This window comes from Neltuma alba, unplaced genomic scaffold (assembly GCF_004799145.2).
Source record: "Neltuma alba isolate B1F8T4 unplaced genomic scaffold, ASM479914v2 tig00010134_pilon, whole genome shotgun sequence".
Taxonomy (NCBI): Eukaryota; Viridiplantae; Streptophyta; class Magnoliopsida; order Fabales; family Fabaceae; genus Neltuma; species Neltuma alba.
Genome location: NW_021635082.1, coordinates 503,339 through 516,287, shown reverse-complemented (window position 1 = coordinate 516,287; position 12,949 = coordinate 503,339). Strand labels below are relative to the sequence as shown.

Here is a 12,949-nt window from a genome sequence, read left to right as displayed (position 1 = left end):
AATTTGATCTCATGAAGTCTAGAAATACCTTTTTTATAGTTGCATTACACCTACACAATAATAATAAGATCTTGTATATGAAGCCTATTTCAACTACCTAATTCATCTTAACTTCTCTAACATAACTCCCTTTTTTTTTTTTTTTGAAAAAATTGGTGTTTAAGATATTGAACTCGCAACAAGTAAGCAATATAAACTTATTGTCATTTATTGCATTGAAATTTGTCACTGCATCTTACTTATTTATTGCAAGTTAAGATTTATTTATAATTATATTCTTCGGTTAATATAATTTTTGCTTACTTAAATTTATCCTCATTTTAATTTTAATTCTTAAAATTTTAAACATAGGTTTTATTATTTGAAGTTTATTTTTATTTAAAATATTAGTCCCTTATAATTTAATAAAAATTTGGACCATTTTATCCCTTAAAAGATTAAAACTTATAGTTTGAAACCTGGTAGACTAAAAATGAGAACAAATTTCAGAAATTAAAAATTATATTAACCCTGTATTCTTTCTTTCGAACTTCACAGTAATTTTTCTTGTATAATACTTTACAGCGATGAGCTTATCATGTAGGACATACAGAATAAGAATACTGGCTTCTTCCGCATGAAGAATGAGTTATGGAGATTAAGTATAATTTGATCAACACTTGCAAGATCCTAAATCAATGACTTCTAAATAATATGATCAGATATACTTATTGAAAGAGACGAAAACAAACATAACATATTAATACTACCTCCGATCTTTAATATAAGACCTTGTTTGACTTTTATTTTGGTCCTAAATATAAGACCCCAATCCACTTTGTCTCTCATATTTATATTTTTTTCCAAAGTAGCCCTTTTAACAATGATAGGTCTAATCAATATAATTGATTAGCAATGATATTTTAGGAAAGACAACACCTATTTAGGATATATAACTAACTCAACTTACTTTTTTAATTTTCTGAAATTAGTCAACTGGCTTTTATAATTAGGATCGGAGGTAATATTTGATGTTATCTTTCCATAACAAAAACCAATGAACTCTACCAAAGTGGTATTCTAAGAGCATCCGTTATTCCTGTTGGCAAAAAAAAAAAAAAAGAGCATCCGTTATTCCGTTATATCGAAATGTAAAAACAAGAATCTCAAATGCATTCTTTAGATGACTGAGTTTTCTATTAAGAATAATAATTATCTAATTATATGCCTACGTTTGGCCCAAAAAAAAAATTTATGCCCACAGTAAACATATAAAAGTGAATATTAAAAAAAATAGGATTAATGTGCTCTTTTTTTTTTTCACTCACAAGGGCTATGCACCCTAATGCAAACCTACAAAACAATTTCAAGGCAATTTGGCTCATGGTGTTGCGCATTTAGACCCAAGAAGCATTACTTGAATATAAATTCATCTACAGTTTGTTTATTTTGTTTAAGTCATCAAATTTATTTTGTAATTTTCGTTTTTTTTAATAAGGTCATGAGCCAAGAGTCATTAACTAGTGTTTCGGTTCCATTTAATTATTAATGACATATTAGGATTTATTTATTATTACTGTTGTTGTTGTTATGTGAGTCTTTTTTTAGTTTAAAAACCCATAGTACTATCGCCGTACGAGTGAGATTATTTTTCATGACTTGATTTTATATCCCTCTAATCAGATTTCTTTCGCCATCTGATTTACCCTATTTTAAAACATCTCTCATTAGAACTTGTCCTTGAAAACCTAGAAATTACAAATTGAGCAATGAGAAGCAATTAGAAAATAAAATAGAAAATTTATTAACTTTAACAAAATAAACAAACTCGAGCTGGATTGATATTCAAGTGTTTCTTCTTGGGTCTAAATGCGCAACACCCTAGCCGAAATTGCCTTAGAATTGCCCCTGAAATCTTTTCAACGTGCAAATATTTTTTTTTTTTAAAAAAAATAAATTCGTAGCAATTTTCTTCCCATTATTAAAAAACTTAAATTGACTATTAAAATAGTGATATTGGCTATTAACATTTTTAATGGTATGAGACAAAATTATTATAATTTTAAAATATTGTGACAAATTTGCATGTCAACCTTAAAAAATTACAATAGTTAAAAATTAATATTTATGTGGTTTTGTCAATCATTTAGAAAAAGTCAGTATATAATGACATTTGAAGAACCCCCAACAAAGCTGGAATAGCTCAGTTGGTTAGAGCGTGTGGCTGTTAACCACAAGGTCGGAGGTTCAAGCCCTCCTTCTAGCGTTTTCCTTTTCAATTTTCTTTTTCTTCGTCTTCCATACTGTGTCGTATTGTGGGCTTTCAGGCCCAAATCGACTGGTTGTGGGCAGAAAAGACTCTCGCCTCGTAAAATACTTCAAGACCCAATTTTACTTGGGTGAGGAAATTAGGAAAAACTATTTTGCAGATATTTATACTTTCCTTTAATTTTTAAGTTGGTTCTCGTGTACTTTTTTCTCTTAACTGGATATTTTAATTTTACTAGCTAGTTTGAGTTTAATGAAAAGAGCTGATATATCAAAATATGATAAACTAAGATTCGAATTTTTATGAAAAGAGATGTTTACATGTAATTCCTAGAATATGATTTTCTCTAATAGGAGAATATTTATGTGTAGAAAAAAAAAATTTTAATTTTTCTCTATCCAATTGATTCTTCATTTTTGTTTTTTTGCTTACCATTCCCCAACATTTTCGATTCTGATACCTTGATGGAACACAAAACCTGAATATATGTATTATTCGATGAAAATACTCCTCCACAAAATGTAAGTCTAATGGAGTTTGGTCGCTGTGCAAGAGCTAATTGTGTTAACATAGCAAATTTAAAGTATTTAATTAAGAGGAAAAACATATAAATACTAAATTAAAAATTACTAAAAAGTATTTATATCTGCAAAATAGTTTTCTTAGAAAAATTAAATTCTCTTATTATAGCGTAAATTATTTATTTTATTGTTTTAAATTAATGATATTTATATTTTCTATTAAAGCATGTTGTTCTACGACAAATCAGATATTTTCTTTTGCATAGAATTTCTCTTTTTTCTTTCTCCAGATAGCTTAACAAGAACATTTTTATAATGTTTGTTTTTTTTAATATGAATTATACTTCTCAAAATTAGAACTTATGTTTTTTAGGTGTAAAGATTTTTACCACTTAGTTTGTTAATTTTCATAATCTATGTTTTTTTTTAATTTCAATTTTTTTGAGGAAAAAATAGGCAAGGCCCATCCTAACTAATATCTATAGAAAAGTAAATTAGAGTACTATTGTTTTTATTGTTGTTTGGTTATTTATTAATGTGCTTTATGATTGATTTGGTTTTTGTGGTTTTAAGTGATTTTAAAAAATTTAAATCTTGGTATCTTTCAAGACATGGTATTTGAAGTAATTTTAAAAAATTTGTAACAGAAACTTTAAAATATTGAGATAAAACTTAAATGTATGCCTATCACTTATCAGTCATCATTAATCAACATCGCTTTTTATTTTTATTTTCTCACAAAATAACATTTATATAAATTGGATTATATGATTCATCAAGGCTTTTATCTTGCATATTATTATCAACAAGATCATTATGCCAACATTCAGGTTTTGGTGTGACAAAAAGAATAAAACATAATATAAAAAATTAATAAGAAACTCAACGAAATAAATATAATAAGTATTATACATTGACAATAATGAGTTGAAGTTTGTGTCTATTTAAGAAAATCCATACACATTTAGTTTTCTAAATTTAAAAATTCTAATATTTAATTTGAAATATTCTTTCAATTTAATGTGCCATACCAAGTACCTGAAACTGTACTCCCCCCCCCCCCCCGAATGAATCAACCAAATTTAATCCTTAATAGTGAAATTAATTTTAATAAATTTAAAAAGTTGTACTCTGCCGACGTCAATTGAAGATATTACTAATAAATACAAACCATGGTAAAAAAAATGGAAATAAAATCAATGAAAAAAAAAAAAAATTACAATGAGGTACCTAATAAAAAATAATTACAAAACAAGTAATCTCTTGCTTTAAAATTTGTTATTATAAATGGCTTAAGTAATTATTAAAATTTCTTAATAATAATTTTTTTGGGACGTCGTTATAATTCTTTCAAAATAAAAAAATCTTGGTCCGGGAGATAACCTGTATCAGAGTGACTCAAAACTTGCAGAAGGCTGCCCGGGTCTCTTCTCTCTAACCTTCACTCCAATGGCTGTACTTCAATTACACATACCTCACAGTCATCGGAGCGTAGCTTCACTCTCTCCGTTCACTACTTTCACTTCTAAATTGAAACCCTTTTGCATTTCCTTTGCGAATCCTTCATCTTCCTCCATAACTCATCAACGTTATCCACTCTTCACCTCCAACGATAGAGATAGGCTTCTTTCTCTCTCAACTACAATCCCCAGAAAATTGCTCTGCAAACCACCTCAAGGAAAATTTGTCAGAGAAGACTATCTTGTGGTACGTTATACGCCCCTCACTCCTGTTTGTCACTGCAAGCTAAGCTAGGCTTTCCATTTTGCTGTTTTCTCGGTTTTGCAGCCTGATTGTTTCCTGGCTTGTGTGGCTGTATTTTTCTTTTTCTTTTTGGCCGTTAGCGGTCAGTGATAAGAATTTCGGGTAAGGAAGAACCGTTTAATTTCTTTCGGTGCTTCTGTTCCTAGCAATGGGCTATGACAGCATTTTTCAGTTCCTTAAAGTGTAAAGTTTGAATTCTGAGAATTATTGGCAAAAGATGAGTCATTCTAAACAAGCTTATATGAATGGTCAATACTTTTTTTTTTTTTTTTTAGCTATAAGTAATTATTCTTAATACATTGGACTGCACAATCAGAAATTTGTTGTAAACGACTGTTATTTTAGACGGAGAGAATCAGAAGGCTGAGGAGTAAATCTCAATTTATCATCGTATGAAGGAATTCAGTGAGGGGCAAATAATAAAGCGTTTTTGCTTTTATAAGAATAAAAACTGGGTTTTGCAGGATTTTTTTTTTCCTTCATTATATTTCTATTTATGGAAAGAAATGAAGTTTGATGATGTGGTGATGCTATTTATCATCAATTTGGTTGTGCAGAAAAAGTTGTCAGCCGATGAAGTCCAAGAGTTGGTGAGGGGACAAAGAAATGTGCCTCTTATTATTGATTTCTATGCAACATGGTGTGGACCTTGTATTTTAATGGCTCAAGAACTTGAAATGGTATGTGCTTGACTGATTCTATTGATTCTTAAATCTGCACTAACTTGATGATGAGGATGTGTTTGCCCTGTATTTATCCTTAAGTGTCCATTCTGATGTGGATTTTAATTGAAGAAACTACCAAAATACGTGTTCTCTCAAAGTATATATCTTTTTCCCATGTGGTGCACGAAACAGATAATAAATAAAGAAGTTTCTCGATGTTTTCTCATCTTTGTCAACAATCAGGTCCTATTGAATTATGTGGAGAAACGTTGAAAAGAAAAAGATTACACTAAACCCTGTGGAGTGACTAGAGAATAATTGAAAGAATAAAAAAGGTTGCACAAAGGTCAAGAGGAGTCACCTTGTAAAAGGATACTGGAAACTTGTTCCATAAATAAATGCTAAAAGATGTAAAAACAAGTGAGCCCCTGTAGCAGAGTCATTCACACAAATGAAACTTTTTGGTGAGGGAAAGAATTATGTTCAGCCTGCCAATGTGGAGCAGTTCAGGAGTATTGGTTCTGTTGAGTACTGTTATTCACATTGCCTATGATGAATCTGTTAAATTTCAAATAGGCTTAAAATGAAGTCTTAAGGAAAGTGAATTAAGGCTTGCCTGGATAGACACCATACTCCGTTAGGATCCAATTACTAGACTCATTAATCTGACGTGAGGTAGCATGAACAGAATCAAGGAGGATCATAAGAGATTTTTGTCCATCCATGTTGATTAGAAGGTTGAAGGATCTTTAATGACATGAGGGTTCCAAGAAAATCCATTTCCTTGTGCAGACTGAAAACATTGGGCCGTTAAAAAATATGGTTATAAAGTTGGAAGGAACCTGAAAGAGAGAAAAATCTCCCACCCAATATGGCCTATCCGAGATGGGACTGGAATTGTGTTAGAAATTTCTTGCATACCCTTTGACCCAAATGTTCAGGTTACCATTTATTTGATAATCTTTTTGGTTGGGGTCCTTGGGGATGATTTATAAGATGATATTGTGGGTTTGTTGTTAATAACTGGAAGTGGAGAGTGGATAACATAACTGCAAAGGATAGGTTTGACGTCTAGTTCTTGGTGCTTAACAGAGAAGGTGAAAGTTGAGATAGTTGGAGAGAGCATAATCTGGTATCGTGTTACTGCATTTCATCCAACCCTCCCCCCCCCCCCCCAAAAAGAGATTCATTATTCATTTGGAATTCACTTGTTAGGCAAAAAAGGCGCATGATTGACTGAATAGATAAGAAATACGATGAACTGCCTAGAAAAGAAATAACTAAAGAAATGCAGTGAGGACCACGTGACAGTAGGCACATGAAAATCAATACAAAACTTACGGCTATGCAAAGTCATTTATGAAATCCGACCTTGAAGTTTAATACAGTTTTATCCAGAAGTTTTCTATTCTGGTTTACTCATGTTTAGAGTGATTTTGATTCTCGAAAGTAAGTCAGCTAGCATAGCCTGATTGTCATACACATGCATTAGGTGATAAATCATTCAACATGTTGAGAGAAATTGGTAGAAGTTGTATGGTTTTTTTGTTGGTGACAATGCACAAGTCAATTCTCATGTTGAGGATTGCGCTTCCTCTGACATTAGGTTAGGTGACATGAGCCTATAGTTAATTTAGTTCTAATGTCTAACTCTGAGCATATCACTTTAGAGCTGTAATTTTCATCAATGACCCTGGTGTCCCCCCCCCCCCCCCGCGTCTGATCATTAAACCTGATTTAAATCATCATAATTCTGTATAAAATCTTTTGAATTTGGATCCCCTAAATGTGATCTTTTGTTCAATGAAATATGATCAATAAATATATAGTATCCTGTTCTTTTTATATTTGATGCTCTAGACGACCCATTAAATTTGGCTTTTTGCGAGATTTTGAATCCTTAATAACTATGACAACTTGAGTAGTTTTAGAGGATTTGATCACACATCCAAAAAACAGTTAAACAGTAGAGGAGCTTTAGTCAACTTTCATTGTAAAAGAGTCGAGATGGTTAAGAAACTTTTCATATATTCTTGGAGACTACTGCACAAGAAAAATTATTGAACTTATGTTCCACTTAATGATTGCTAACTATATTTATTAATAGGCATTAGCCAAAAGCTAGCTAAATCATTGTAATCGTTATCCAGAGCTACTAGATCAGTTTTAGAATTGTTTGGCTTACACTTTCTGATAACTACCATTTATTTTCTCAAATTTATTGACTCATGGGAATTACAAGCATTCCATATATAATTTAACACCGTTGTTTCAGCCATGTTTCTCATTGGTGATCGGTTAATTTGGGAGCTGAGAAATGACTTTCTTCATCTGGATTTCATTTTCTGCAGCTTGCGGTGGAGTATGAGAACAATGCAATGATTGTCAAGGTTGATACAGACGATGAGTATGAATTTGCACGTGACATGCAGGTAATAGGCCTCTTTATGTGTAACTTTATTGAAGTGACTCTTTACTTGGATGATTATGCAAAACAGCTTTGATTAATTTAATTATTTAGTAAAGATAGCCTTTTTTTTTTTTTTTGGGATTTGGTCCTTTGAAGATAAAACTTATCAATTTAAACTTCCAAATATTTCTTTTTCTGAATCAAATCAGTCCTTATGTTAGGCAAAGTGACAGTCACTTAATAGATTTCCTGATGCGGCATAAACAAGAGCTTACATAAGCATTTATTTATAAGTTGAACTCACCCTTTTGTCATTTCCTTCCTTAAAATGACATCTTTTAGACGCAATTGATGATATACATGTTTATCATTAAAAAGAAAAAAGAAAAAGAAAAAGAAAAGAAACGTTGATGGCAAACAAGACATCATCCTGTGCCGCCTCACCTGGCTATAATTTTCCCAAGAATTTTTTATTTTGGGGGACACTGACAGTTAGGCTAATCCCAGTTTGGAGCTAATATCAAGAATGACTCCCGCTTCTTTTTTTTTTTTTTTTTTTGGTGAATAGATCAAAGTTTAGGTGAGTTGGGTTCTAGACGTTCTCTAAAATTAGAGTAAGCTTCACAGCTTAAAGAGTTCTTGTAGAGCTACTTACTTATCATGCACCAATGAAGTTTTCACATGGAAAGGAGATTGAACATCCAAGATATGAGTAACTTCTTTACCAATTAGACCAATTTTTGTTGTCAGCTCTTATCCTTTCCATTCTAACAAGTTTTTCAATTGATCATAACTTTGTGAGCCACTTTGATTAGGAGAAATTCTTAAAGAGGATGATCAAATTAAGAAGAGAGGAATCTGTTTTAGCTAGGTTCTATCCCAGCTCATTCCATTTGGTCTTCAGGCTAAAACTGGCCGTGATGGGCTACAAGATGCGAAAAGCAGCCATGCCTATCTTGAGAGGGGCAGCGGGCAAGGTTTCAGGCCTGCCATCCTGACCCATGAACAACCCTAACTTTTTTTGGACTAAATCACCAAAAAAATTCCACGTCACTGCTGCTAAAATGTTAAAATGATCCTGTTCATTAGTCTTTTAAGATAATAACTCTACAATAGTTAGATTCATTTATTATTCTATAGGTTTCTGTTTATGCTTTCAATCCCCTTTATGAAACTTTGAAAATGACTTAGATCCAATGGATTTATTAGTTTTTAAATCCAACCGCTTCATTAACACTGACATTGATCATGTTTCAGGTTCGAGGATTGCCTACCCTGTTTTTCATCAGTCCCGATCCAAACAAAGAAGCAATTCGAACCGAAGGACTTATCCCTATACAGATGATGCGAGATATCCTCGACAAGGAGATGTGAAAATAGTGATTTTGCCATGAGACATTGTGAATTCTGTTGTAATGTTAGCTTCTGTAGGACACATCTGATGCATGAATCGAATCGACCCTTCACAAAGATGGCAATTACATGTGTTCAAAGCCATCATGTTTTTCTTCTGTCGGATAAGAAAAATATTCAATGGGAATTCATGTTGCCAATTTTGACGACCTTTTGGGCACGGTCAGATTTGATTCATCGAACATGGTATAATGGTTGTTGAAGGCTGCTCTGTTTTTGGGGTAGCTGGAGAGTTGAGCTTATTTAGTTAAAAACGTGTTTTCTTCTTGTTTTCAAGGTAGTAAGATGAATGAGGAGTAACAAAATGATTGAGCTTTTGACCAAAAACTTTTTTGATTTTACTGCTTAAGAATATTGTGGGCAAGAATGCAAGAATTATACAAGGAAATGATCATTCTTATTGAATAATTATAGAAATAGGAAAAATATATCATATTTTATTTTTTGTGAAATTTAAAAATAATTTTTTTAACAATTGGATTTTGGTGCCAAATAGGTGAATGTATTTTTTTTTTTGAATGAAAAGAGGAAGACAGGTAAAAAATTACAGAAGTACAACACAAAAACAATTAAGCCCTGCTCTGCTCCCCATCCGCTTGGGAGGACGAGCACCATGTGCTCATTTTTAAAATAAAATGAGGAATATCTAAATTTAATTTATACAATTAATATTTAAATTTTGAGTTTACTTTTTTATGTTAAAAATATGTTTTTTAATTCAAAACAGTAATTAGAAAATTATATTAACCTTATCTTTTGCATCAGTAAAGATAAAAAAAATTAATTAAAATATTAAGAATAAAATGAATTAAAATAATAATTGCCTAATTCTAATCCGGATCATGCGAAGTTTAAAAAAAAAAAAAATTGATGGATTCCTTTGGGTAAATGGTTAACAACATTTAAAACTGCTATTGTCCGTTGAATTGATTATCGAGGGGGAAAAAATGAAGTGAATTGATTATCTTTGATGGTTGTTATTATTTTGTAAAGTGTATTCTATGGCTTGTGATGAGATTAATCTCAGCAAATTGGTTTAGAAGATTTAATGAACATACCACATTCAATGTTTTTGGCCACCGGCACATAAACATAATTATAATCATTTTGTATTAGTAGTTAAGCAATCTATTCAATTTTAATCTTTTGATGACAAACAATCTCTTATATTAAATGTTTTTTTAATAAATTTTTCTGTCCGAATCCCAAGTCTCATTTCTCATTCTCAGTGATTCATATCGAAAGACCTAAGGTGAAGAAATTAATAAAAGCAAATACTTTATCATATACTCAATCCTAATTTTTTTTTTCATGATGATAAAATTGGCCTGCCTAATTAATTTTCTTTGGGTTGGCCTTCTAGAAGAGTTAGGAAAACATCTTAGCTCTCACGTGGATGTAAAGAGAAATAAATCCATAATTTAATCTAAAGTCCTCAGTAAAATGTAGAATTAAGGAAAAATGATAGAAAAAGAACCTGAAAATTACATAATCCCAAATTAAAAATTATTACAAAAATATATTTTTATTTACAAGTCAATTGTAATCAAAAGTTGTTAAAGTGTAGAAAATAAATCTGATAATTTTTAGGTTCCTTTTCTGTCATTTTTTCCAGAATTAATTCAAAGGAAAACTTAATTTGTAAATCCATAACTTACCGTGAAGTCCTAATTAAATTCTTGATTAATTTTGACCAAATTGGTGTTGTCTGCTTCCAGTATCAACGTGATGCCCAATGCTGATTGATTCAGCTTGTATTATTTTTAAAAAAATTAATTTGTAAATTCTTATAATTTATTGTAATTTTGAATAAGGTCCCTATAATTTATGTTGTTTGAATTGGGTCCTCATTGTTTGATTTTGAATTAAATCCCTCTACTTCATAAATTTTATGAAATTTCATTTATAGAAGTTCTCGCATGTTAAAATAACGCCATAAAGTTGATGAACCTCTCAGAGTGCTATGTACACATAAAAAATAAGATCAAAGGTAAAAATTGCACCTTTACCCAATTAAAATTACCATTAAAACATTTTTTCATCTGAAATCTTGTTCAGCAAGCCTTACTAGTGGGTAACATTCTGCAGCCACATCATCTTGTAAACAATAATTAACTGTCCTTTTGGCTCCTTTAATCTTGAAACCATTGATCACCTCTATACACATTGTAATTATTCCAAAGCTCCATGGTCTGTTTGTTTGTCCATTTACATATCTCACTTCAGTCAATCTAGCATCATTGGTTGGATCCTATCTACCCTCAACATGTTGTACTGAAATGGAAAATTGGCTTAATATAATTTGATGTATTAGTAAAATATTAGAAAAGACCCCATATAAGATGATTATTCTAATATTTTAGACCTTAACAGGATAACTCTCAGACATCATATGCCAAGACTCCCTCCATTAAGACCAATGCCTGTTGATTATCCACAAAATATTTAACCAAGTTTTAGCAACACTGATTATATGAAGCTTGAAAGAAATTTTTGGAAAAATAGTGGTAAATACTAAATACTTTGAATACACATGTCAGCACAAAACAAAATATAAAATCGATAGGATAAAAATGTAAAGAGTTGAGTGAAGAACAACAATGTAAACTGTAATTCATTTTGGTTAAAACAAGTAGTGTTTGCCAAATTAGTGATGAATGATTAAGGGGATCTCTTATCTATGAATTACTACCTCCGGTCCTAATTATAAAAACCGGTTGACTAATTTAAAGAGATCAAGGAAGTAAGTTGAGTTAGTTATTTGTCATAAATAAGTATTGTCTTTCCTAAAATATCCTTATTAATCAAATATATTAACTAGAACTATAATTATTAGAATGATTATCTTGAAAAAAATTGAGTAAATATGAGAAACAAAGTGGATTGGAGTCTTATATTTAGGACCAAAATAAAAATCAAACAGGATTTTATATAAAATACCAAAGGTAGTATGATACTTGAATTGTGCAATTTTAATAAATATAAATTTTGTAAGACAATGTATAGATAAGCATCTAGTCAAAGAAGAAAAGGGATAGCTAAATAAAGCCCAACACGGTTTCTTTTTAATAATTTAAAATCTTGGGCAGCATTCCTTTTCAAGCGTTGTGCCTTCCCACTAATATTAAATAATGTGGTACTGTTGTAATTATTAATGAATAATTAATTAAAAGTATATTAATCCTTGCTTAATAAGCTTTCTTTCACAGTCTCACTTGCGTGTACCAAATGACGTGCGATTCCATTCCTTTTTTTTCTTTTTGGTATAGTCACATTCGATGCATCAATTGAAGCAAGTGTTTGTTATATTAATTAAATTAAACTTTGATTAAATTAAAATATGTAAAGTAATTTATTTTAAGACATAAAAAAATAGAATAAATTATATAAAACTCTCGTAGACTTTAACTCATACAAATAACTCCATAACATTTAAAATTTAATAATAAATAAATTATATAAATAAATAATGAACAGACTTACAATTGAAAAAAGTTAATTACATAAATGTAAGAATCTAGAGGATTTAATGTGAAGTTTCAAAAACAAATGAGATTCATCTGCACACGACATAAAAGTTTATGGGAATTGTTTATACTTTAATGTTAAAAATATGGTGCTTATAAAATTTTGGTCAAAAAATTATGTATAATGATTATATAGTTGAACAAAAAGGTTACGTGTAAATTCTTCTTTCTTCAAATGCAAAGTAAGGTACGAGAGAACAAACTCAACTAATCATGTGGTTTCATATGAAGAACATGCATGTTTGGCACACTTTGCTTGTTTTTCTTTTCTTTCTTTTGTTTTATTTTTTCATTAATTAATTTGTATATACGTTTTTCCCCACAGTAATACTACCTCGGTACTTGTTCTTGGCAGATTGGTTCAGCAATTGGATATTTGAGTCTTTGTCACGATAACGTAA

General features: G+C 30.6%; 1 protein-coding gene and 1 non-coding gene across 2 annotated transcripts; both read left to right on the top strand.

Moving 5' to 3' along the window:
- Positions 1-2,171: 2,171 nt before the first annotated feature.
- TRNAN-GUU (transfer RNA asparagine (anticodon GUU)) lies at positions 2,172-2,245 on the top strand. The gene has a single exon. It is a non-coding gene; the product is annotated as a tRNA-Asn (tRNA).
- A 1,922-nt stretch (positions 2,246-4,167) lies between these two features.
- Positions 4,168-9,066, top strand: LOC114754425 (thioredoxin-like protein CITRX, chloroplastic). The gene is made up of 4 exons (XM_028943192.1): positions 4,168-4,476; positions 5,091-5,213; positions 7,550-7,630; positions 8,866-9,066. Exons 1-4 carry the CDS (start codon positions 4,219-4,221, stop codon positions 8,980-8,982), a joined length of 579 nt encoding a protein of 192 aa, XP_028799025.1. The 5' UTR covers positions 4,168-4,218; the 3' UTR covers positions 8,983-9,066.
- The last annotated feature ends 3,883 nt before the right edge of the window (positions 9,067-12,949 follow it).